At 38.3% G+C, this 27,135-nt stretch overlaps 1 protein-coding gene across 4 annotated transcripts in view; it reads left to right on the forward strand.

Moving 5' to 3' along the window:
- Positions 1 to 26,584, forward strand: part of ate1 (arginyltransferase 1) — a 59,180-nt gene extending 32,596 nt beyond the window's left edge. For 3 of the 4 annotated variants that reach the window (XM_028006401.1, XM_028006402.1, XM_028006404.1), the window contains 3 exons: positions 1,743 to 1,842; positions 18,539 to 18,659; positions 24,806 to 26,584. In XM_028006401.1, coding sequence (XP_027862202.1) covers positions 1,743 to 1,842; positions 18,539 to 18,659; positions 24,806 to 24,984 — 400 coding nt within the window. In that variant the 3' untranslated portion in view covers positions 24,985 to 26,584. Of the gene's footprint in view, positions 1 to 1,742; positions 1,843 to 18,538; positions 18,660 to 20,870; positions 24,713 to 24,805 lie in introns of those variants that run through there. The other variant, XM_028006403.1, reaches the window with a different exon arrangement.
- The last annotated feature ends 551 nt before the right edge of the window (positions 26,585 to 27,135 follow it).

Here is a 27,135-nt window from a genome sequence, read left to right on the forward strand (position 1 = left end):
CAGAGAAGAGCAGAAACAAAAAGTCCTTTATTGAAGTTCTTGTGGCATGAAACAATGCTGTGTTTTAAAAGACATGTCATTTTAAAGCAAAATTCACTTTTTAAAACTAAATTTAGAACAGCTTCCATTTGGGCAAAACGACTTTGTGATATACTAACTCCAGTGTAATTACTGATATGTTTATAATAGCCTCTGTGTGCTTTCCAATTCCTCTTTTCTTGCTTTATGATCCAGATTCAGCAAGCAGAAAAATCATATTTTAGAGTTTTCAGAAGGAAATGCTTTTGCATGCACTGCAGATCTGGAGCCAGCTCCTAGTGGTATGCACTGTTTTAGGCCCTTTGTGTGTATATGCACATCAGTATGAGGGAAGCTGTGCAGGAGCAGAGGCCTTGATAATTGGCTTGTGCTGGAGTGTCAGATGGCTGAAGAGGGGATAATGGCAGACTCAAGCTGCTGCCATGGGGCTGGAGGTAAGGGTGTGAAGGCCTCAAGTAAAGGGGGAAACATGGCTTTTTGTGAATGGGCGCCTCCCCTCTCTTGACCCCCCTCCTCTAATTCAGGCCTGCCGGGCCCTTTTGTAGTAAGGGGATGGGAACCCAGGAACCTGGCAGAAAGCGGGTGACCTTCTAGCACCTCGCTCTCTCTGCCTCTCTTCTCCATCCCTTTCTCTTTCTTGACCCTCCTCTTTTATATTCTCCTCCTGCTCTCTCGCTCCCTGTGTCTCCCCCTCCTTTCTCTCTGGCTTCCTTTGTCCCAAGTGTTATTTTTTTTTTTTACTCGTTTATTTCTACAGAGGCAAATGTTAAGTTGGGTTATATCACACTTGAATATTTATAGCACGAGCTAATTTGCAGTTCATGTCCCTAGTTGGGCTTTTGGTTACATAAAACGCAGCACATTTTTGTTGAAGGTTTAAAATGCAAATATAAACAGTAAAAACAAAACATTCATCAGGATTAATGCAAAGTAAGTTGGTATTAAATTGCCATGACATTCAATAGAAGATGCTTGTGACTTTTCATGACTTAATATTTGGTCCAATCTAAGAAACTGTTTCAGATTTAATCAAAATGGAGGCAGTAAAAGTTATAGAAGTTTTAATTTTACAGGTCCACCTGTTGACTCCTCATATGAGGAAGTCTGTTTGTCCCAGAGGGTTTGTACATAAAGCCATCTTACAATTCTCACTTGATACTCCATGTGTTGCTGAACCAGTAAGGGAGACCAAAGGTTCATGGAGCACCTGAGGAACTTGTCATAAAAATCATTTAAAATAGTTTGAAGTTTGAAAATTGAAAGAAAATGTCAAAATTTGTTGACAGTGATATGATTCAAAAGGCTTCCTAACCAAGATCCAAATCTCTCAATTATATTTCATCTCTTGGAGCTTGATAGTTGCATATGCTTCTTTTGAACAAGAGGTTCAACAGTATTTTAAGTGAGATAGAGATCAGGGAATACATGAACATGTGCAGGTAACATAATTTATATATCAACTAAAAATACATGGAACAAGACTTGAGCCTGAGTACACCTCCATTTATTTTTTTCTGTTATCTTAATATCATCTGTTAACATTTTCAGGCACAAACATATATGTGGGTCATTTAAATATTGTTCAGAAAATACAATATGCAAAAAATAAAACATTTTGTTTAATAAATTAAGATTAATCTCTGTGCAGCTTTTTCCTGCAAAACTGTTTTTACAAACTCTGTTTTTATGTCTCCCCCTTACAGGGAGATTGCTTTCACAAGGAAACTGCAGAAACAGTCCACCAAGCTGTGTTACTACTACCTGGGCTTCTACGTCCACTCCTGCCCCAAGATGCGCTACAAGGTATCTTACACTAACATGTACACAGTATTTTCAGAAACGCAAGGCTCCTCACCTCTGAATATGAATCCCTAACTTTGAGCAATTTGTTTCATTTTGTTTTTACCACCTTATGAAAAGTACATCCTAACATCATAGTCCTCTTTTGTTCACCCCTTCTGGTTTCAGTGACTGTGAGAATCTTTTCTTGCTAAATACATTTCTTAATTAAGAAATTACAAGAGCTATTTCTTTCACTAAAACAACAACAACTGATGTCCATGTTCAGGGAGTATAAACCCATTTATAAAAATACAAAAAGAAACTAAGAGATTAAAATGGGTTGCTTTTTCTGTTACAGTTCTTGTAAAAAGTAATTACTCCCTTGGATGTCTCTTTTTATTTTTGTTGCAAATAAATCACTTTCAACAAAAATGTTGACTGGATAAATTAGAAATCACTTATTCAATCTTATTTTAGGTTCATATTTTTATTTGTCATCATTTTTGTAGGAGTCAGTTTCTACTTGGACATTAAATGATTTTTTTAGTATTTATTTTTGTAAAAAAGCCAGATTTTGTTAATCATTACTGATTTGTAAAAGCAACAAAAGGATGAAATATCCAGCAGGGTGAATACATTTGATGTGCAGAAGGGCTCTACGAAGAGTTAATCCACACCACACAACTGTTTTGGGTAAATTGCTTTTTTTGTACCAATTAACATACTACTGCAACCATTTTTCTCCTCTGAAGCAAACTATTGTAGCTATGTTAAATTTGGTTTTAGTTCCCAAAGAACTGGAACAGTGTGAGACTTTTTCAGCCAAAAATCCCAAAACTTGACTCAAAATTTTTGACATCGTCATTTAAAACCTGCAATCCATATTTTTTATTCAGGGTAGCATTGTTGTACATTATTCAGTTCATCACTATTCATTCCTTTCGCTTTTATTCATTCACACCATCCTCGGTTTCTACGTTAGATGTTCCCAGAGATTGTTCCTGTCCATGGGAGACTGATGTGCTGTTGAAGATTATGGCAAACCGTCATATCTTTTTATCTTTCATCTTGCTTTTTGTTTGCTTCACGCTTTGCTCAATTTCTCAGTTTGACAGTGTGTGCAAGGAATGCACATGAGTGTGTTATGTTTACGTCTGTGTGTTGAATCTTGATCACAATGTTTGTCTGAGAACTTGCACTGTTACCACAGCACCTCACCCTCTCACACTGGCATTTACTACCCCTCCCCCATATCTTTTCTTGTATGTTTGTCATTGCAGCGTCTAGCTCACAACCTCCCCACTTCTTCCTATTTTACCCTTGGGGAGGGAACACAGAACAAGGGTGAGAAGGTTGCCCATTTCCCACCTTTAGACTCTCTCTGTCCCACAGAAAAGCACCCACGCTCAAACATGCTCCCAGCAACATGCAGAGTGTTTTGCTCCTCTGTCTGATTTGCATATATTCAGTTCATTAATGCACTGACATACTGGGACATTGTTTGACTCTTTTAAGACTTCTTTGGTGTTGTGTTGGAGGTTTACTGGTTTTGGGATCTCACGCTTGCTTCCAGTATCTTTAGTGGCCAAGTTATAAGCACTTGAACCCTAGCGGGCACCACTCAACCTATTCCAACACCATTCCACTACTTGTGGGTCCCTCTTGTTTCAGTCGTGGCTGTTTTTGTACTTCAGATATTTCTGGTAGAAGATAGTTGTAAAAAATTTTTGTATTAAAGTGCTTTATATAAGGAAAACATCAGTAGTGCAGAAAAAAACAACAGTTTGAATAAAAGGTTATAATAGCGACTCTTTGCTAGACGAGTGTACAATAATTTCTGGTTTTTTGAAATGCTAAAACTTTGGGTTGACCATCTACTTAATTTTGTGTTTATGGAGTTTCTACAGGGTGCCAAGATATCCTAATATTCTAAAATTTGAGCAGATTTTAAATACTACAAGTTTCTTTTGAAGGACAAAGTTCATATTTCATCTCTCATTTACCATGTTTTAATAAGTATGGACAAAAGAAGAGAAAAGTTTATTTAGAAACATGTTGATGACTTTCCAGACTTGAATCCTTCTTCTATTCTTCTTCTCTAACTATTAGAAGGGTCTGCAGTCTGTGGACATGCAGGTTCTTTAGGCCTTACCCTGTGGGTAATAGTAACTGTGGCCAAAAATCTTAAAGAATTTAACAATATTTTTAAATATCTGCATGGTTTTAAAAAATTTTTTCTTCTTTTTTTTTGGCACCTTTCAATATCTAGAAACAGTTTTACCCATTCTTCATTGTACATTAACCACTAGAACAGAGACTCGTTCTGGTCAGGACGTTTCATACCTCTCAAGGACTCCTTATAGATCCCATCTACTGCAGCATAATTATCAGATACCACACAAGAGGAAAGTCCTTCAGTTTCCTTTAGACACATAATTTGTGTCCAAAAGAAGCTGCAAAAGCTCCCAAACCAGAGCTGCAAGAACAGAATGATCTTATGTTACTCTTGCACCCCTGGGAGAGAGAACACATTTCTTGCAAAGTATATATTGGACTGTAATCATCAAAAATAGTCCAGCAACTTGTATACTTTGAGTCTGGTGTGCATAAAGTCTTGGATACTAAAAGCTTTATTGCCCAGTCTCTTAAGCTACTATATCGGTTGTATGTCTGCATACTTTCTGTCGGCATGATTGTACTGCTCATTTAAAGTTGAAAATCTCAATTTCTGTTGTTGTTATTCTTGAGCTGTTAATTTGGAGGAGAATCCTTTCGGCTGGGTTGTGTGACCAGGGAGACGGCCCCAGGCGAGATGATCTTGTAAGCACTGCCAACGGCAGGACATGGTCCTGTAGGGAAGCCTTAAAGGGCCCTCAGAAGACTTGAAGTACAGCCAGAAGCTGGGAGGATGCCTGGCTGGTGTCAGACACTCTTCTTTGTTCCTAAAGCTGGGACTGAACGTCCCACAGAGTCTCACTGGTTTGGCTGGCGGTTTGACGTGACATTCTGCCCCTGGCTTCTGTCCCTGGGCCATTTGCCCTCCCTCGCTTTCTGATGTTGAGCTGTCTGTGAGGAGCAGAAGGTGAAACTGTTGGAGTCTAAATGAGTGCAGAGGTCTTGGCCCTTTGGTAATCTTTCTTTCTCTTGACGCTTCACATGTAAAAGCTAACAGTGAGTCTTATGGCTTTACACAGACAGAGACTTCATTGCTCTGAATTCTCTGGACTTATCTCAGCCCTCCATGTTATGATTGACATTTCTATATGTACAAATCATGACCAAATGCAAGTTGAATCAGAAAGTGTAAATGTTCAGTATACAAACCTTTCCTTATTGGATATTTATGAACAAGAAAGCCTTTTATATGTGGGGAATTTCTGGATATTGCTGATTTTTAAGGTGTTTAAAATTGTTGAGGTCGGCTTTGTAATTTATTCATATATATCAAATCTTAACTCACGCAGCACTTTCATTTGCACAACAATTTAGTCTTTCTATTAAAACAATTATAATCATTATGTGTTTTAATGTTTTATAAATTATTTCATTGTAAATAATTAAATAATCATTGCATGATTGACATTTAATAATTAAATAATTACAATTAAGAAATATTTCAACAGTATTTGTTCTCTATCATTATTTCTGTTAATATGATATTCATTTGGGTTTCTAATGATGCATGTAACATTTTCTTTTTCCTGGAGTGTAGAAAAAAGAAAACGGATAAAAACATGGCAAAACACTAGTTTACATGCAATTATTCACTACATCGCACATCTTCAGTGAAATTGAAAATCAAGAATTGGCTGCAGTAGTTTATATTCATGGTGAATTTCTTATTCAAAGTGTCATAAATCATACACACATGCTTATACTGTATGTATGCATACATCCTCACTAATTTCGGTTTAAGCCTCTCTTAGCAAGTTGCTCTTCAACCAACATTTTGCAGCCATCAATAAGCTTCTTGCATAATGTGACTGAATGTTGGGCTACTGTTACTGACAGATTTGTTACAACTTATTTAAATCTGTTGATTGACTCAACTTTTAAGGGTATCCTACAATTTTTTTGTATAAAGTAGTTAATTCGATCAGATTTTTTCAAAAGCTAAATCTTGGTGTGGTTTGTTTATTAAAATAAGTTTGATGTGTTATGGGGACCATTATCTGCTGGAAAACCCAGTTTACCCATTCAAACATTCTTAAACTATCATTTCATTATGCAAATCCAATTTATGCTGATTTATTTTAAAAAAGAGCTTTTACTTTGAAGCCATTATTTTTTGTTTCCTGTTTCATAAGCCATGAAAGCACCCTCCTCCATCAGTCCCGATAAACATGGCTAGTATGATCAGAAGATTTCTCCCCAGAAAGAATTTTCTTGTCATGGCAGATGCTAATTTCTGATGAGCTTGTAGATGTTCCATTTCAGCATTGGGTCAACATCCTGTCAGCTTATGGTGACTTGAAACCAGTGCTGTCGCTCTGCCCACATGCATAAGTGTGTAGCCTACCAAGTGAAGGGGGCACACACACAAAAGAACAGGCTCATAAAAAATTATTATAATTAAACATAATAATATTAAAATAATGAAATGCTTCATATGTTATTTAAATAAAAACATAGGAAGCATTTTAGTAGATAATTATAAATGACTGCACTCTCTCTCTTCCCCTCTCTCCATCCATCACTGTTGTCCTCTGCACAGTGTTTTGCGCTGAGACTGCGTTCAGGGCAGCTGTGTACAACTCATTTTAGGCAGCAGTTGGGACTGAGAAGCAGGATGAATCTACGTTATTTTACTATTGTAGACAGATAAAACATGGCAAAGCATTAGTTTACATGCAGTAATTCACTACTGAAGCAACACTAAACTGTTCTGTACAAATGAAAAATGATAAATACAAAGCAACAAAAACATGAGAAATGATCTCTTGTTTAGTCGGTTACATCTGTCCTGCCTCAAAAATGATTTACTTCAGGCAGGAGTGTTAGTTATTCTAAAATATGTGTTTGACTTAATGTGAAAACATTCTACAGACTGAGGATGTTCTGGTTTCAATTAGCTAGACCTAATTAATCTCCCTCAAGAAAGCAAAACTTGTCAGGATTAAAAAAGCATTTGTGCTTCAGGTGGCCAAATAGCTATCAGTGGTCCTGCTTGAAACTTGCTTTTCTATCCAGGATGAGTGTAATCTTCTGACTGGCACTGGCTGCTGAGGTATTGCATTTAAATCTGAATAAGCAGACTTTAAAGTGAGCAAATGAAGCATTCAAATACTTCCGTTGACAATCTGCTCTCGAACTTAATGTTTTGAGGCCTGTTCAAGGGAGGCATGCCTGCACCTCACTCTAACGCTGTTCTAACCTCTTGGTGCTGGAGTAACAGTAACATCAAGTGGGTCTTGCTATTATTGTTCAGTGGAAGAATGTCTTGCTCTGAGCTCAGGAAACCATAAAAGTTTCCACAGAGGACGCAAAGAAAGGAGGAGTTGGTTAAAATGAGTGAAAAAAGGAGGAAGAGAGTTGATGAAGGGGGAGAATAAAAAGTGACAAAATGTGGGCCAAATGAGAAAAGGAGGCAGGGTGAAAAGGAGTATTCGTTTTCCGGCGGTGCTTTACAGACTTTTAAAGAACTTCTTTCTGCAGCAGCTGCACCTCCGTTTCCTTTCAGTCCAACTCCTCCTTACCCACAAATAACAAACGCTGTCAGAGAAGCTGGTCGGTTTTCCAGAGCCAGCCAACACTTTTCCACATGGCCAAAGCTTGTGAATAAAGAGGACCCAAAATTAATCCATCCAGGTGTCAGTGGCTGTGTGGAAGAGTGCATTAGGTTACAACTGAAAGAATTTGGATGTGGTTTCAGGCCCTCTGCAGTACTAATGTTTGTCTCAATCAGTGAATGCCTGCAGGCTTTTCTGTCACCTGCTGCACCTACTACCTTGTGCTTATAACATAAATTAGAAAAGACATGCTAGAAACTTTTTTTTTAGGCTATGCACATATAAACTCATGCCCAGATGTTTGCATTTAGTTCTCACTGAGTCAAAACATTTTCCTTTTCAATCTTTGCTCATTCCTTGTAGCTTTTCCAGATAGTTCTCAATAAGAAGTTTGTTAATTTAATGAATGAGCTTTCAGACAGGCTTTCTTTGTGCTCTCGTTAATCTTGGCGGGTTGCAGCATGCTAAAAGGCTCTGAGGCACATCTGTCATGATTCTACATGCATGCTATTTTCACTCAAGGAGCCATAAACAGACAGCATGCTATGCGTACGTGTGTGACCTCGCATTTACTGCGTCACTTGTTGAACATCTGGGTAGACTGGGAGCGACATAGTTAATCTGATGCATGTAGACACCCTCATCTCTGTAAACAACTGCTTTTTCCTCTTAGATTAGTATTTTTCATGAGGGTAAGCATATCTCTCGATTTTATTTTTATTGTCTGTTTATGCAGGATCCTGAAAATCTATTTTTACTCATTCAATGTCACATTAAAACATAAAAAAAATCTACGCATTTTATTGGGATTTGTTGTAGCAAATCAGATCAGAAAGTAGTGCTTATTTGTAAAGTAGAAGTGAAACTAGCTTTAATGGTTTTAATTTATAGTTTTAATTATTTTATTTTAAAACAAATATAAATCTTAAAAGGTTGACCTGCATTTCTATTTCCCATCCTGCTTAAACATCTGGAGTTACAGCTGCACATCTTTTGGAGGATCTCTCTACCAGCTTTGAACGTTTACAGACTGAAATATTTGCCTATTCTTCTTTGCGAAATAGCACAAGTTGAGTCAGATTGGAAGCAGACCATCTCTGTGTAATCTTTGTTTTCAAGTCTTTCCACAGATTCTCAATTAGACTGAGTTTTTGACTATGACTGGGCACTTCTGACACATTAGTTATAAACCTCTTCATTGTAGCTCTGGCTCCATCAGGTCTACTTTCCTGTTTTTAGCTGCATTCATCTGATCAGTTTATCTTCCCCTGCTGAAGAAAAGTGTCCATATATCATGATGCTGCCACCACCATTTTTCAGTTTCTTTTTACATAACTGAAAAAAAATCTGTTTCTTTTGTTTGTTTTTGCGACTTTTCCATAAGGTCAGATTTGTGGAACACTGCAGTTGTTTGGATTTGTTTTTTAAGGAGTATCAGAGTAAATGGGGGGTGGATACAAATGTACATTACCCTTTTTATATTTTTGAAACCACGTAGAGCTTAATTGTGCTCTACTTTGAGTTGGTATTGCATAAAATTTCAATAAAAGACATTGAAGTTTTTGGATTCAAAGTGAAAAAATGCAAGAGGCTTTATAGGTGTATGAAGTCATTCATATCTTGATGACTTGCATCGATAAGGTTTACATTGAGCAGGGGCATTCGTGTGGAACTGATGGATTTCACAGATGCTGCTGGTCCAGACACAGGACAACCACGCCCCCTACCCCTAAACCCTTTTTTCTTTTTTTTTCTGGCTTTTTATGTTTCTGTTCTTCTTTCAGCAACTGTCCAAAACCAGCCGCCTATATGCCGGTTGGGATGACAGATTAATAGTGTCTGAAGAAACTTCCAGCTAATTCCATTCATAGATAAAAACAGGAAGTAAAACATCATTCTTCATTTATTCTAATGTTGTTATAAGTCTGACAGGCAGGACCAGTTTTTAATTTTAGGGTTGTTAGTGATCTCGTTTCTTTAAACATTATCTCAGGTAGAGGTGGTACGTTATAAAAGTACTGTGGTCAGTTCAGTTCAACATGGAATTACCCTAATATAGGTTTCTTTTTCTTGTGCTTGGTTGAAGCTGCAATTATCTTGACTTTTAAAAGATAATTTGTTGCGTTTTCCCCTTCAGCAGTGCAGGTAAAGTCCCGTGCCCCCTCACAATAACATCAAACCCCAACCTAGACCTTTTTCAACCCTAAAATTTCCAGCTTTCTCCCCTCCCCCTGTTTCAAAATCGAACCTTTTCGAACTGAAGTGTTGTTGTTTGATTTAGCTCGACAGGAGACCACCATCAGTGCACAACTCAGCAGAAATATTTGTTTAAGCTTTTTAAAAAATATCTCTGCTCTTTTATGCCTCATCATCTCCACCACACCTCTTCAGTCTCGCCACGATTGTGTTTTTAACAAATCATTAGCAGGTTGCAGCGTAGCCGGATGGCGGCCGGCGCTTGGCACCTCCTATGAGGGGCGCTGACAGGGTTAGGTTCTGAGGCGGCAGAGTTCAGCGGGTCGAGTCAAACGATCCATTCTGACTGGTGGTGGCAGGACGAAGATGAGGAACGTCGGGTGGCGGGAGGGTAAGGATGAGGGGGAGGTTTGAGGGTCATAAGGGCAAAAATGAGAGTTTGGAGTGTGTGTCATGCTGAGCAGATCCAGAGCCCTCTAGCTGCCAGTTCGAGGTGTTTGCATTGCCATTAGCTTCACCTCTATTTATTTTCAAACCCGCTGCAGCTGCGCCACTTTGTTTGAAATGCCTCTTTGGCAGGGGAATCCATCTAGATCGTCGATAAGCTCCACAAGAGACAATGAGCTGCTCTCATAAACGCTGTTAGACATGTTAGACTTTCTGTGGACTGTGGTTTTAGGTTTGGCTTTATAATAAGATGTCTGTGGTGGAGTTTTAAGACTGAGATTAGAGCTGCAGTTCTGGCAGCAAGTCAGAGAGTTGTGGTCTGTGTCAGAAAGGTGTAACAGCTCCCCTTCACCATAAAAACCAGAGGAGATAAAGAGATAAAAGGTACCCGGTCTTGGAGCTGATATCCATAAAAAGCACTACCATTGGTTCTCAGGGCCCACTCGAAATGCGATCCTGTAAAAATATTTTCTCCTCATTAACCTGTCAGCCATGGAGCCATGACGCTTAGCCAGGCGCTGGAGTGCTGGGCAGAGTGGGCTGGGTGGAAGGAGTTGTGGTGGTTGTCTAGAGGCCCAAAGGGGGAGGAAACTTACCAGTCTGTGTGCTTTATTTGAAGGTCGTGCTGTGGTGATGTGTTGAGTAGGGTGAAAAGGCCTCAGCGGGCCCCAAGTGTTTAAACAGCAGCAGTTTGCATAAATCCTGCCAGACATTTTGAGAATCCTCTCTCTCACACAAATTCATATTAGGGCAGGACCTTTGAAAGCTCCCCTTGAATCTTTTAGATTGTGTTACATTACAGCAACAAACTTTAGTTTAGTTTCTGTGGAGTTTATTAAATAGACCAGGGGTGCCCAAGTTCAGTTTTCAGCAGCTACTGTCCTGCAACTTTTGGATGCATATCTTCTCCCACACATCCATCAAATAGTTGAATTCCCTCATTTTCATGCTTTAGCTCTTATAATGAGTCATTCATTTGAATGACTCATTGGAGAGGAGGTGCAGGATGGAGCAACAGAAATTGGTGTGCAATTGTGAAGGAGATGGTGCATGGTTTTCAGATTTCTTTACCAATCAAAAATTTATGTTGTGCAGTTGTTTTCACCCCCTTTACTGTGATGCTCCTAAAGAAAAAACACTTCAACAAACTGCGTTCAGAAATCAGAGGAGGAGATGCAGGATTAGTGGAAAATATAACTAAAAGCTTTAAACACCTCACAGTTCAGTTTAAAGTTTGCCTCACGCCACGCAGAGGACAGTAAATGTAGACAAAGGTGTGGAACAAATTCAACCAAAATCATTCTTTTCATGAGGGTGGTGATGTGTTTTTCAGTATGAACAGAGAAGCTGATGGGGTTTAGTCTTGAGAGTGTGATTCACCTTCCAGAAGGACAATGCCCAAAAACGTGTAAAAATGGCCAAGTCAAAATCTAGAAAGACTGTAACAAGAAAAGGTTGGCTCAGGGAGGCAGGAACCATATACCCACTACGTAATTTCCCCTCAGTTTAATGTCATTCTTTTGTTTTTTACTGTATAATATTCTGTTGTATGATGTTTTAATGTTTTCTGAACAGGTCGTTGTTGAAAATGAAAAGTTGTTTTCATCAGCTAACCTTGTTAAATAAAGGTTTGTGTATTTATTTGTTGAACATTTTGACTGAGAAGCATTTTCTTTTCACTACACAACCATGCACTCCTTTTGTGTTGGTTTAATACAAGAAATCCCAGTAAAATGCATTGCAGTGTGGTTTTTCATATCTTTACTGAAGGGCTTACTGCGTCTGTCTGAAGTGAAATCCCATTTGTTTGGACTTGTCTGTCTTTGCTGATCGTTCATCTGCTCAGGCCTCTGTTCTGTTTGTCTTGCTGCGTCTGTGAGCTGCACCGTTTACGTGTGTCCATCAGCAGCCAGAGGCCATGCAGCTAGTCCTCCACCCACCTACTCTATTCTAGCAGAATGTAGGTGTGTCAACATGTTCAGGCTGATAAAGGGAGTGCATTGTGAGAGCTGTAGGTTCAGGAGAGAGTGTGGTTGTAGGGATCAGGGCCCGTGTTTATTGGTTTTTGACAGAGATTGGCGCAGTTTGACCCTGGGTCAGTGTGCTGGCCTGGGCCAGAGTAGGTTAGATCTGTCTGGCTTTAGGCCACACTAGACCTCTTTGTGTTCTCTCTGAGTTCAGGTCTGTCCTGGGAGACGGCCAGCTGAACAACATGCTGCAGTAAGATCACAAATGTGGCATGCTGACCTCAACTTCAGCTTGGGTCAAATGATAATTACTTTCTCTGAGAACTTGACCAATAACTTATCCCTTTCATTATTGTCCTCATGCTTCATTTGCTGTATTATACAAGAAACAGCTTAATTTGGTGGAGGGGGTGAGGGTGCACTGTTGGTGCTAAAAACAAACAGAGCAAAGTTGAACTTTTTCTATTTTGTAATACACTCTTAGTACTCTATTTGCTGAATTAGTTCTTTCAGGTTTACCAACAGATGTTTTTTCTTAAAGCGGTTGATCTGAGCTGATAGAAAAGTTTTATACTCTGCTTTCGATCTCTGTGTTCAGTGCACAACTCATATAAACTATAATATCACAGCTATAACAGGGAGGTAGATCTTTGTATAAAAATGTTAAACAATGCTGATGGACACTAGAAAACACATTGGCTGCACTGTTGCCTTGCAGGAAGAAGGTCGTGGATTTGTATCCAAGCTTGACTTTTTTCTACATAGAGTTAGCATGTACTTCCTGTGCATGCACGGGTTCTCTCCAGGTATTCCTGCTTCATCCCACAGACCAAAAACATAACTTTTAAGTTAATTGGTCTCCAGGTTGTTATTTTGTGTGAGTGTATGTTGTCAATTTTCTTGTGCGTTTTAATGCTGCTTTATGTTGGACTTGTAACATGTCAAGGGTGAACTCTAGCTCTCATCCAATGACCACTGCAGATAGGTACCAGCCTCCCTGGAATCCTGCAAAAATAAGCTGATATAGACAGTGGATGGATAGACTAAATTCATCTACTTTCCTCCTGTCCATTAAACCTGAAAAATGCTCACTGATGTTAAGATGCTGATATTCTGCCTGTGATCCTGAGTGTTTACCTAGAGTGCCATTTGATATTTATAACAATAAAACAACACATTTCTCTAAAGTAAGTGTATAAATGATGAATTTTTCCAAACGCATTTTTTGAAAAGTTTAAATTAAAATTAATTCTGTGGCTAGCACCAAAAAGCTATTCATTTTTAAGATGAATACATCCTCAATATAAGAAAAATGAAATACAAGTGAGCATCAGTGATTACTCCTCATTTTTGTAGACTCAAAAGTTTAGCTGTTTCCATCTTCTGTGAGCCAATCTAGAGCTGAAGATCAGAAAACTCCATTTCCTAATAATTTCATGGGAAATTACTTGAAATCACTGCTTGGCATCTGGCAGGTATGAAAGGATTAAGACTCTGTTCAAAATTTTCAATAGCAGACATCTTCTTTTTGTATTCAGACTAAAACTTCAAAAGGACTAATTGGTGAAGGGAGGAAGTGACCAACACATACTAGATAATATACTTTGAACTGAATAAACTGAGGATTTATGGGAGATGAGGGCTGTTTTTTGGGAGAGGGGAAACCTAATAAAAACTTATTCATGACAAGCTGAAGGTCTGAAAGAAATTCCTGACTGATGCATAGACCAAGCAAATTTTTCTGCTTCTTAAGTTTTGAGGTGGAATTAAACTAGAAGGCAAAAAGACGTGTATTTTCACGAGATTTCCTTGACTGCATTACTGCACTCTATTTATGGGTCTGATTAATTGCTTTTTTCATGATTTAGAGCTATGAACCTGGGGCGCAGCTCCCCATTTTACCAAGGTGCGGGCGAAAACATGACAGAACTGGGTTGATGGAAAACACAACAGAAGGGAGGAGCAAAAGGGACAGTGGCGGTTTTGATTTGATAATAAATTTCTCTCTGACAGCAGGGCCTCTGCTATCTTTATGTGTGGTCTGAAAAGAGTGAGTGGGGAGTGATCATACATCTGCACAGCATTGTGTAACTGTTTATCAAGCCCTCCACATGTTTATTTAGTTCAGATGATTGAGGTTGTGTAATTGTTTACACCGGGGCAGCTTCTTTTTCAAATGAAGTTGAGTAATTTTACTCTCTTGTAAAAAGTTTAGTTCACTGGAAAATTCACCCTGAAGGAGACTGCTTTCCTGTAAGCCCTTTGCTTATTCACTGACAACCACACAGCAAAACATCACATGCAGTGCCTTGCAAATCTAAAGATTACAGTGTCTGCTATTGCCTCTTTGCAAAATGGTTCAAACTCCAACAGACTGGTTGGAGAGCAATCAGAGGCCTTTAATTTTAAAGTGCTGCATGTTCTCAATTGAATTTAGATCTGGACTTTGACTAGACCGTTCTAACACATGAATACGTTTGCGTGCCAGCAACTTAATTGTTCTCTATAATTGCTAAGCGATGTTAGGCCCCAGCCTGAAGTATTCTGCAGCCTCTAACAGCTGTTCTTCCAGAATCCCCACAGTAGGATTCTGCCAACACCATGTTTTACATTGTGGATAGTGTTTACAGGTAAATGATGCTTGTAGACTGTAAAGTTCAATTTTGATCTCACCTTATTCCATGTTTGCTGTGACTGCTATGTTTTCTGTGTGGAACTGCAAACGGGACTTCTTCTACTCTTCCATAAAGACCCAATTTGCAATAAAACACTAAAACAGGAGTGTGCAACCTGCAACTCTCAAATACTCTCAAATACATCAAAACAAATGCAGTTTTGAGACATTTTCCAGTATTTTAATGGAATAATTGCATTGAACTTTCAGATTAACAGCGGAGGAATATTTCTTAGTTTTTGTTGGAAACTGTAATAAAAAATTTTTGCGTCATATTTGCGCATATATCAACATCCCATAGAAGACAATGTGCCTTTCTCTTTTTACAAATGTTTGTTTTTCTTAATTTTCATTTAACAAATTTAACAAAGAATGGAGGGTCAATGACAGATTGAGCTGTTCGGGGAGATTTCATCAGGAAAGACAGAGGAACCCATAAAACTTTATTCATGACTGAAACAATCCTGAAGGTAACTCTTATGAATAAAGTTACATTCCAGGTTGTCTGCTTTACAGAAAGCAAGTTCTTCTATAATTTCTAGGGACTTAAACTTTTGTTTGATTTCACAGACACTCAGTTATATCATTTGCAGTGATAAGTCTCTTCACTCTCAGCTGTTAAGGTGTGTTAGATTTATACCATAAAGGTTTAATTTCCAGAAAATCAAATGTAGAACTTGCTGAAGGTATTTTAGATTTTAAATATTTAGGTACTTAAGCCATCTGACTTCATTATCCAAATAGCAAAAGTTGCAGAACTAAAGAGTTAAATTTGATGCTTTTTTCCCTTTGACATAGAAACATACATACATACTCACAATCTTTTTTACAGACTTTTAGTGTTTATAACAATAGATTAAATATATTATTTTTCATAATAGTTACCACAACAATAAGCAAATCTGGAGCATATTCAACTCGAGTGTGATGTCTTTGCCATTAGACTGGCTTAAAAAAGACTTGTGTGTGCAGAGCTCTGTCATCATTCATCATCCATGGAAGCAGTGGGGCATGTGTGAATTACAAGGTCTTCTTGCCAAATTTGGAAAGCAAGATTTAAGAGTGCAATACAGCGAAGCACCTCACAAATACAGATAGTAGTACATTGTTTTTGTTTTTTTGTTTTTTTTCCAATGTTTGCAGTCAACTTTCCAGACCACTAAAAGATGGGTCATTTCACTCTGTGCATCTTGTCTCCTTTCAACTGAGGATTGAGGAATTGTGCCATAACCAGACTCTGTGTATCATTTTGGTTTGGTCCAGCTTTTTTCTCAAAACCTCATGCAATAAACAGAAAGTATAGGCCTGTAAAAATCAGAAAGGCTTTTTTATCTGTTATAGAAACACATTGACACAAGTAGATTAGAGTAAACAAACAAAAACAACATATCTGTGGGATGTTAAGAGCTAGCCTGATTTTGTACTTTTTTCCCATTTCTGTTCCTCTGTTCCTATCACATCTTTGCAGTTTCTCTTGTAACCCTTTCCTGTTTCCATGTTGCTTTTGTAGAGTTGTAGTCACTTGTAGCAGGAACTGTGTGTCTCATTGTGTTTTTACATGCAGCCAGGTGCGGGTTCTCCGTATAGAGGTATGTCTCATTGTGTTGAAGGAATCTATAGAAAGGAGGCAGAGTGTGAGAGTGTCAGGGTAATCATGCTGACAGTTGTATAAGAGCCTGGAGCTTGTTGGGACTAGATGAGTGTGTGTGTCAGTTGTAGATGCCATTTGTCTGTTAGCAAAGGCACTTATTTCTTATTTTACTTGAGTGAGAATTTCTTCTTTTTCTGACATCTTTCATCTGCTACCTGCTGCACTGTAATGTTGTTTCCTCATAGGTGGTTGTGTGATGCAGAGAGAAATCCATAGGAGCTGCTACGGTCATACTTTTATCTCTTTTCTTCTATAAGCATAATTTTAAATGATGATTAAAAGTATATGATTTTTTGATTTTATTTAGTTTGTTTATTTAGTGCCAATTCACAGCAGAGGATTCAAGTAGGGTTGCGGCTCTCCTGCCAGTACCAATTTTTATTTATTTATTTTTTATCAAGAGGACAGTAGATAAGATGGGGAGATGTGATTGGTTTTGCATTTTTCTGCCAATTTTAAGGAAATCGAAGCTGATGCAGATCACTCGGTGCACTCCTTATTTCAAGCACCTTTTGGAAAAACAAGAGATCCAATTTTTATACAGGAGATTGGTTAGATCAGTAGTGTAGTGTCTACAGCCTGGAATATTACCTCACTTGCCAGTTTGTTGGAAAACTCTATTCTAAAATGTTTACTTTTCTGTTAACGTTTCCGTCCTGTAAGAGGCTTAATTTGTTGCAAGTGAAAACAGACAGCTTATTCTCTCCCCTCTGACAGATCGGTCATAATCAGAAGAGTTTGTTTATATTATTTCCATTGGTGGTATTTCCTTTGTCTCTATTATTTACAGTTCATTTCGACGACTGTACTTTGTGTTTACTTATTCAGCACTTTCTGACCTCAGCTGTGTATGAAACTCCTGGAACGCTCAAGTCTTTGTCCTACAGTTTGCTGTCATATAAACTCCAAATACTGTGCATATTGAGGCAGCACAGCAGGCCTGTTGCAGGCGCCAGCTTGTTTACAGAACTCTCTCTGCAGTTTGTATTTATTTGGAGCCGTGTGATAGAACACAGGTCTCTGATAATGGAGTCTAATACCCCTCCTTCTGCGCCTCATTTCTGTTCGTTCAACCCCTTTACTGGCCCCCCCTCCCTACGCTTTGCAGCTGTTTTTGTTCTGCTTGATTTACTTTCCATCTAAAATGTTATTTCAAATACAGACTTGTACCCATTTAGCAAGCACACATAAGATTAAGCTTGTTTGTTTATGTTTCCCGCTCAACTTTGCAGACAACACTCCAGTCAGAGAGAAGGATAGATATAACAAGGAACAGTACCGACCCGCTTCTCCCTTAAGAGAAGGGAGTTTGAGCCACAGCTCAGTCTTCACCTCGACCCTGGGGTCAGTTTACTACTTGTCAAGCCTTGAGTTGTCAAGGGTCATCACTAGAGTTTGTGGAAATGGTCTTATCAGTGTTGTAACAAAGGTTCATCTAACTTTGACCAAGTGTCTCTCAGCTAATGATGCTCAGCAGTCAAGATTTGTTTAATTCTTTTTATGTAATTATTTAAAAACAGGATGTCTTTGCAAAACCAGTTCCTTCAGTCATGGATTATTATTAAGCTGATGTTATGAAAACAGAGCACACATTACTGGAATTTACCATATAAGGTGTGAAGTGTATCTCTTTAGACAAAACTATGCTATAATCATCCATTTGGTCACCCATTCATATTTCTATTTGTCTATTCATACTTTCATTGTTCATCCATCCACACTTCCATCTATCCATCTATCTACCCTTTCATTTGCTTATCCATCTGTTCATCCAACTGTCAATCCATCCACCTATTTGTTCATCCATCCACCTCTCCATTCTATCTGTCCATCATGGACGAACAGACAGACAAGTTTAGATAATGTTCATTCATTCACCTCTCTATCTCGCCATCTGTCCATGTGTCCTCCTCTATCATCCATCATCTTTCAGTTTCCATTTTAAAGTTTTATATTAATACTCATAAATGGTCAAAAATCTTTCTCAGAAATGTGGGAAGGAAAATGTGTGGGTACAACAGCATGTTGACATTGGATCTTTGTCTTTTCTCAGGGACAGTACCGGCCCGCTGACCTCCTCTGCCCAGAATCCTACACTTGGGTTTCTGTGGAGCAATGCATACCGCTGCTCAGCAACTCCCGCTATGCTCGTTTAAATCAGGACCCTGATGCAGGTACAGCTTTTTGTTGAAGGTATTTAATACTATAAGTAAATGAGTCAGTCCTATTCTACATTAGTTCAGAATTATTTCTAAAATTAGCAACCTACCAAGCCACTGATGCTCCTTTTTTGGCAGGCCTCAGCAGGTTAAACACACATCTTCTATCTTCTTGTCTTTACATAAGACAAATTAATCTTCTGTTTGCTCTTTTAATTTGTGCAGTCAGTTTGACAGTGCACTTTTAGAATGACATGAAGTCTGCATTAAATAAATTGTCATAGGAAGTGGTAAAATATTGTTTCTGTGAATGTAAATTGTGGAGAAGCTAGCATGTAACTCCTGTTTCCCTCTCCTTATTAATCCAAATAACAGAATATGTGTCAAACAGGAAAGAGCCACCAATCAGGAGTAAAAGTAAACACGTGGAAACAACAAGGCAATTGTGAAAGAGATTGGGTCGGATACACATAGTAAACAGTAAAGGATGCAATCACAGTTGTATTATTTTAGTGAAGGAAGTGACAACAAGTTGTGCTGGGAGCTGTTTACTGGCACCAGCAGAAAGAAAACGCTCATTCATATTGAGATTGTTTTGAGAAATATTTCCCATGTTTGCTTTTATTAGTTGTACTGAAATTTTTCATGTCATCAAACAGATTCTAACAACAAACAAAGATAACCTGAGAGCATGCAAAACATTTCCAAATATTGTTTTTGTTGCATATGTGATAAAAGCAGTCTAAACCAGCCTGTGCTTATGTGTGAAGTATCGGGGTGAACCACACTTGGCAACAACTATTATCATTGAGAGCTTGCTAAGAAATATCAGAGACACTTAAGTCACTGTTAAGTAATTTTGGCTCCCTCTTCTTTGCAGAATGGTTATAATTGAGGATAGCTATGCTATACTATCGCGCAGTACTCCGATGTTGTTTTGTTACTCATTCTGCTGCAAGTTGTCTCAATTTTGACCCGCAAGACATAACCGGTAAAATCCGGTTTAGGATTTTCAAAATAAAACATCCGGAAGTAGTTCATTATTTCTTGCGCGGCCCGGTACCGGTCCGCGGCCCGGTGGTTGGGGACCACTGCTATAAAGTATCCCTGGACCAAATTACCACTGCTATGTCTGACTATATGTTTGATATTCCGGTTCTGAAATGCTGTCAGTTTCCAACCAACACGCTCTCGTCCCATCAGTTCACAATGCATTTTTCCAGACAACATAGTGGCACTTATTTTATTCTTTGCAAACTTCTTTTATTTTACTCAGTAACAGAAAAGTAAAGAAAAAGACCCTAATTTATTAAAGCAAGAAAAAAACACCTTTGTATATATAACTGCTGTCCTAATGAGGTGTTTAAAGATGGCTAAAGTTCACATAACTCTCCCAGTCCATTGACTAAAATAAAACATAACTCATTCCACCAAAAATCTCTTTATTTGTTCATTTTGTTTTTCTATTTTCATTTCTTTATTGTCTTCATTTTATTGTCTTTCTTTTTATCTTGAAACTATTATTTAAAAAAAAAGTCTATGTAACAATTTTGGGAAAGTTATTTTATTTTTACCTCTGAAATCTGTGACATCATTTCCTTCTTTCTCATTCTGTTGGTGGCTGTTATGGAGTTTCTCATTGAGCTGTCCTGTTAATTTACTTTCTGAAAGTTGTTGTAGAGAGCAAAATGTACAGTCTTTCTGCTAGCATTTTGTTAAGATGTTAGTTTTGGTCTCTATATAGATTTCTGCAGCAAATTGGGTGATTTTATTGAGCGTTAGGCTTTACTGTTGCAGCCTGTGCGTGAACACGCGCTGTCAATGTTTTTTATGTGGTTCCTTTGTCATACGTAGGTGAGCTGATGTCAACTGGATGTTTTTCTTGCTGAACTGTTTTGTTTCATTTTTTGCAGGTATATTATTACTCATTTCTTTTTTTTTGCTGAGCTTTCTTGTTCATTTGTGAAGACTTGTGTATTTTAATTTCACTTTATGCAAATTGCTATGCATTTCAATTGTTAATCACAGAGATCTGTCGGTGGTGTGTGTTTCTTTTATTTTTATTTGTTTTGTCATGTTTCAAAATGTGTAAAATTTTTTATATTGGCATTTAACGCAAAATACCAGTGAAAGCTTGAGTCCGCCCAAGCTGTTAAGGAAGAAGGTGAGTCGATGTCGGCTGGGTGTTTTTCCTGCTGCTGAACTGTCTTATTCCATTCTGTGTAGAAAAAAACACGCCATCAGTTAGGCTAAACTGCAACTCCCTACCTTCTTGATTTACACAACGTAGAACTTTATTGGTGGTCCGGTTGGAGTAATGCTGAGCCCGGCTGTTGCTGACACATTGAGTGTCCCACTGTGTCTGTGACCCCTAGTGAACATCATTTTGTACACACATACGTAGACCAAATGTACAGCACATATGTAGCATCTCTCACACACTCACAATCATTGTTTGTTTGACAGGGAGAGAAGTTGGGCCATCAGCCATTCAGCAGGGTAAACATGAGAGAAAATTTGCGTGTTGTCTCTAGTTTGCCTTTAAATGCATCCAAGAGGCGCCAGCCGGGATACGCAAACAATAAGTGGCAATTTGTGTAATTTCATGCATCGAAATGGTGCATTCTGTTGGTGCCTTTAACGTTCCTGATTGTAAAACATATCAGTTAGCAACAATCTGACGTACTTTGGTGTTACTTACAGTAAATGACACCTACCTGATGGCACCCACTTATCTCCCCTCTGCCTCCTGACTTCCCTACTATATTTCTGCCTTATTGCATTCCATATCTTGTCTATCAGTCAGACTGATAGACACAATGCCTCACAATGCTTTCAGCTCCTTAGCCTGATGAGTGTTAATGTTCCCAGTCTGAGTGGGAGCTGATGGATTCGCTCCCCTCTTACTGGGCCCTGCAAAGGTTTTCATCCTCCTTGAATATTTTCTTGGATGTTTCGCAAATTTTTGTACGTGCTTTATTTCTATTTTATGTGATAAATCGACAAAAAAAAGAAAAGGGTGTAGTTTGTTTTTTCGGCCTTTATGTACTAATACTTTGTTGAACCTCATTTAGCCACAACTACAGTTGCAGGTCTACCAGCTTTGCATCTAGACACTGTTATTTTAGGTGAAATCAGCTCGAGTTCAACCTGTTTAGATGGAGAAATATTAAAAACCATGTTTAATATTTGCCCCAATTTCAGTCAGACTAAGGTCTAGACTTTGACTATGACATTCTAACACATGAATTTAATCTAAACCATTCTGGCTGTATCTGTGGTCATTGTACTGTAACAAGGTGAATGTGTCAGGTCGTTCTTATTTTAGCCTGACAACTAAAATGTGAGCTGAAAATAGAAGATAAATTCAAGCTCAAAGCAAATGCTTTCATGTATGGGTTCATAATAATCACACAGACTTTAGTAGATGAAATCCCATGTTGACAGCAGCTGGAAAGTCATGAAACAGATTCTGCTTTGGCAATAAATATGGTGCTGGTTTAATATGGTGCTGGTTTAATATGGCAAGATCTCATCATTTTCCATGTTTTCCCTACTGTTCTTCTTCTTTGAACACAAGTTAACCTTGATTTTCATAGCAAAATGACAATAAGATCCTTTACATTTAAAAGGATTGAGGTCAACAACAGATTAAGAATCTTTATTTCAGCTGCTAACAGCATTCAAACTTTTGGGCCTCCGCTGTCAAATAATGGACCTCTCATACACAACACTGCCATCTTGGCCTTTTCCTTTTTAAAAGCAAGTCCCATTATGGACCTTCAACATTAGGTCACAGGAAGTGGTCATAACCCAATGGCTCTTTGACCCTCATCCGGTGTTAAGAACTTTAGGGATGGAAAGGATGAGAAGAAGAAGCGTGGCGAGGTGTCAGGGCCCCAAACCTCAGCCCTGACCCTCAACACTCCTCTTCCCCCTGACCCTTGAACTCCAACCTCGAAGGCGCTGCGACCTCAGAACGGCATGTCACTGAATGTCCGGCCTGACAGGAACAGGAACAGGATCTGGATCCGCTCAAAGTGAGGAACAGGCACTGGCGGAGGTTGAAGTGAGCAAAGAAGAAAAGGAAAGTTGTTTATTTGAGGAGCGGATGTTTGGGTTTTCTGGAGTAGGAGGGAGAGATAAACCCTCTGTTCAGTGTTAGTGCTGTGGTTAATGAACCATCTTAAAGCCACACGCTGCTACCCGCTGTGTTCTGTAAATCTTCACCTCTTAATATCTCCATCGGGCAAATGAGTGTAACTCCGGTTACTGTTAAAGTGTCCTGTCACTGTGACGAGAAACATAGGGAGGCAAATCACCCTTACCCTGAGGTGAGTTTAAGTTAGGAACCATCAGACATTTAAATATTTTCACTCTCATCCCCTCAGCTTACATTAATTCTTCATGGACCTGTATACTGGCGATTGGGGAGTTGCATAACATCTTTTAAAATCCTTCATGAGGAAACCTAATGTACCACTGATTTTCTTCTTCACATGGCTCCACCATTCTTAAGTTTCCAAACTCAGCAGTTTTTTTCAAGAAGTGGATCGTTAGCTGTATCCCTGCACTCCAGGGAAACACAGCTAATAAATAAACTATGAGTTTCCAGGAGAGTATTAAAACTCTACCTGAAGGATAAAAACACATTTCTCCTTGCCTAAAGGTAGCTTGCTTGCTGTGCTTTGCGGAAGTATTCCAACCCCCTCAACTCTTTTTCACTTGGCTACATTATAACCACAAAGTTTGACATTATTAATAGGGATTTTATAAACCTCTTGACTCTGATAACGATAAATAAAGGCAGTACACTTGTATGTTGGTTAATGTAAGTATGAATGCAGTTAAGTAATTAAAGTTTATTTATAAAGCACCTTTCACAGACACAGATTGTAAGTGCTGTTCAACATAAATTACATTTAAATTGTATGTTGTGAATCAAAATAAAATCATGAAATAAAGTCAAAGTAGTTGCAGCTACTCTACGACGGTCTCTGGGTTTTGTTAGAGAACATTGGTTAACATACAGCGTCATGAGCCCCAAGGTACACTGGGGTTAAAAAAAAACTACCACAACATATCACCCTGAACCCAGCATTCTCTATAGTGAAGCGTGGAGGTGGCAGAATAATGCTCTGAATAAGTGTATTTAGCTTCCTTGAGTGAAGCTAAATATATGAAGTTGTTGCTGCTCATTTTATCAATATTTTGATAATTAGGTGATTGCACGCAGAATGCAGATGCCAGTGGTTTGTAAAGATGATTAAATATTATTAGGTACTCAGTAGTATGTCAAGAAAAAATTATTGGATTTGCTCATTTCTAATCTTGTGCATCCTGTTCACTTCCTATGTCACTTCCTGTTCATTCGTCTCCATACTGTATATCAAAGCAGGTTCCATAACCAGATGTTCTTCACCTCTATTTTACACCACCCAGCGTTTAAACAGTAAAACTCTGAATTACGTAAATTAAAAATGTTCCTCTTTGTTTTGACTTCACTAACCTGATGAGGTGATGTTCCTTATTTGCTGTAATATACCAAACCATCAGGTCTGAACTTCAGATGTTGAGTTGCAAATCTTAAGAGTCATGTGTTTTAAGTAGTTTAGCAGTTCCAGTGAATAAGAGAAGAAAATGAGTCATTGCTTTCTGCTCGTGCTGCACTTTGAGAATGGCATGCGTTCTTCTTACCTGTTGAGGAGTATATTTGGGCCTGGTTGGCTCACCGGGTGCTCCCTGCTGTGGCCTCCTCCTCCTCTTGGTTGCTAGCTGTTAGCGGCTTGGCTCAGCCCCTCTCTCTTGGAGGCAGTTGTTTAAGTGTTTGAGGGTCAACATTTTTCACCTTTTTTTCCATCTGAGTCTCCAGAGAGCAGCTCGCAGCTTCTGGACACACGCAGACAAGGTAGCTGGTAGTGCATGGCACGGGCTCTGTGAGTAACACCAACTAACTATCCGTCTCACGCGCCGACTCAAACCTGAAGGCACAGGGGAGTTAGATTCCCTCCAACAGCTTCTCGGAATAATGAGGCAGCCTTGCCAAGGCCCTCAGAGGTTAATTCAAATGAGCAGAGAAAAATAAAAACCAAAGTTTATGGAGTTGGATGCATCCACAGTGGTCCTGATTTTGTTTTTATAAGTGCTTTGTTTTTGTCTAGGAGACTCTCAGGCGGTGAAGGATGTGGGCAGAGCGCTGGTGCTGCACAAGCGGACCGTCATGCCCTACATAGTGTACAGCTGCAAATTTAAGGGCCGCAGCGACACGGCCGAGGTGCAGGAGTACGCCAGCTTGGTCGGTCAGGACTGCGCGGAAAGGATCTTACTCTACCGCTCCTGAACACGGAGCATCGCCCCACTGCCACCTCGCCCTGGAGAATCATCTGTTTTGATTAAAAGAGCTCCCTGCTGCAGCCTCACTATGCTTGCTTCAACACAATCTACTGTGAGCAGGTACCTAATCGTACATACAGCCCAATCAATAAAAATATCAATGAAAAGCTCATTTAAATCAGAAAGTAGTATTTTGCTAACAGTGACATTTTGATGATTATGGCTTATAGCTGAAAAACATTTTTAGGACTATTAATTATACATGAGACAAAAAGTAATTAGTACAGAGGATTCCTATTTCCATATTCATTTTTTGTTATTTATATGTACATATACATAACTTTATCTTTCATTGACTTGACAGAAAAATTTTACCCAACAATATTAAAACTATGCATATTACAAATATGGATTCATGCATTTTCAAGGAAACCTAAAGGGTCATTTTGTTTGTCTTTTTTTGGCTTTTAGCCCAGTTTAATATCAGTGTTTTAACCTACACCTCTGATGTTTAACTGAGCATGAATTAAGGGGGTCAGACAAGAAACCAAACCACTGAAACAATCATTTTTAAACAGAACAAAGGTATAAAAGTTTACAAACTGTGTCAAAGCCTTGTAGATTTTGAAACAGAGCTGATCTGAACTAATCCAGATGGCAGCAAAAGCAGGGAATAGCTCTTTATCAAGTGTGTTGTTTCAGGATTTGTAAAATATACAGATAATCAGCCCAGACTAATGGAAATTCTTGAAAATTTTCAATTTAGCATTTTTTTGTGTGCTTAAATTTGCAAAAGCATGAAAATTTCAGGCTAGAAAAGTGTTTCAGTAAAACAAAAAAAAAAAAGGAATACTAAGTCCAAAAATGTTGACCTACTTAAATTTATATCTATGTATTTTACAATATACAAACTTGTTAGTCAAGGTTCCTTTTCCATCAACTGCATTAATACAACGTTGCATGGAGGCACAGGTTGCTTTTTTCATCTCACTTTATCCTTCCACTCAACTTTCCATCATTATGCTGGGTTACAGGACTCCGAACATCCAGCTTCTGTCACAATGACCTTTTGTCCTATGAAGGGTGTCTTTGACTGCTGGTTTTTATGCTGTCGTACTCAAGTGAGTTTCATTAGCTGTAGGCCATAATCATCCAAATGAATAAAATTACTGAATTAAATTACCTTTTCAGTGATGATGTAATTTATTGAGATGTTTTTCTGACTTGCTACAAGACCGGTCAACTGAATATTTTTATTTTTATTTTTTGAGACGATAATCAGTTTGAATTCTTCTCTTTTAAACCATCCTTAAATTTTATGTTTAAGTTTTTATGTTGGAAACCAGCATCGGGTTAGAAAGCTGACTCCAGTTTGACTTCACTGCTTCCTTAATGACATGTTCTGTTTTGAAAGTCAACTATTTGTCTTCTTTGTTTTACTTTTATTCAATAAGAAACGCATTTATTGTCTCATATTAAACTACAGTAATTTAATGACTTTCATGTACAAGGTTACTTTAAACCATGTTTCTGTTTTAAGTGTAATTTTCTTTATATAGTCTTTCTGTTCTTTTGTTTGTTTAAACCAAATAAACAGTTTGCATATTCAATAATTTAGCTATCTTCTGATTGCAGCTCAGATAACTTGTTCCCCTGGATGACAGAGCTCCTCATCCTACTTTGTGGACTGAACCTAAATGTAGGAGTCAGTCATTTGAACCAGCGAGGCAAACTAGTGCAACATACCCTGCTTATGCAGTTGACCAGAAAATAAAAATATTTAGCTAAAATACCAGAAAGACAGAAACTTTACAAGAAAAGCATTTCAGTGTAGTATGAAGTGATCTTTTATTTGATCATCAATAGTAGAATTTATTTTAATTGGCAGGCAAATGGAAGCGGACACTGCAGATGTAATGAAATGAAATTACTCAAAAGTCATTTTATGAATAGAGAAGAGAGAAGGAAACTTTATGTTAAAGGAGAAAATTACATTATAAGAAAAGAATACTGAAAAGAATAAATAACATTATTTAACACTTACACTGTAGTATGATTACTGTTTAGCCAATCAGGAAAGTGGCAATATTAAATGTATATATTTTTTATAAATGAGAGCTCAGTTGGTCTTTACTTAATGGTTTTGCCCTAATCAAAG

This window comes from Xiphophorus couchianus, chromosome 22, assembly GCF_001444195.1.
Source record: "Xiphophorus couchianus chromosome 22, X_couchianus-1.0, whole genome shotgun sequence".
Lineage (NCBI taxonomy): Eukaryota > Metazoa > Chordata > Actinopteri > Cyprinodontiformes > Poeciliidae > Xiphophorus > Xiphophorus couchianus.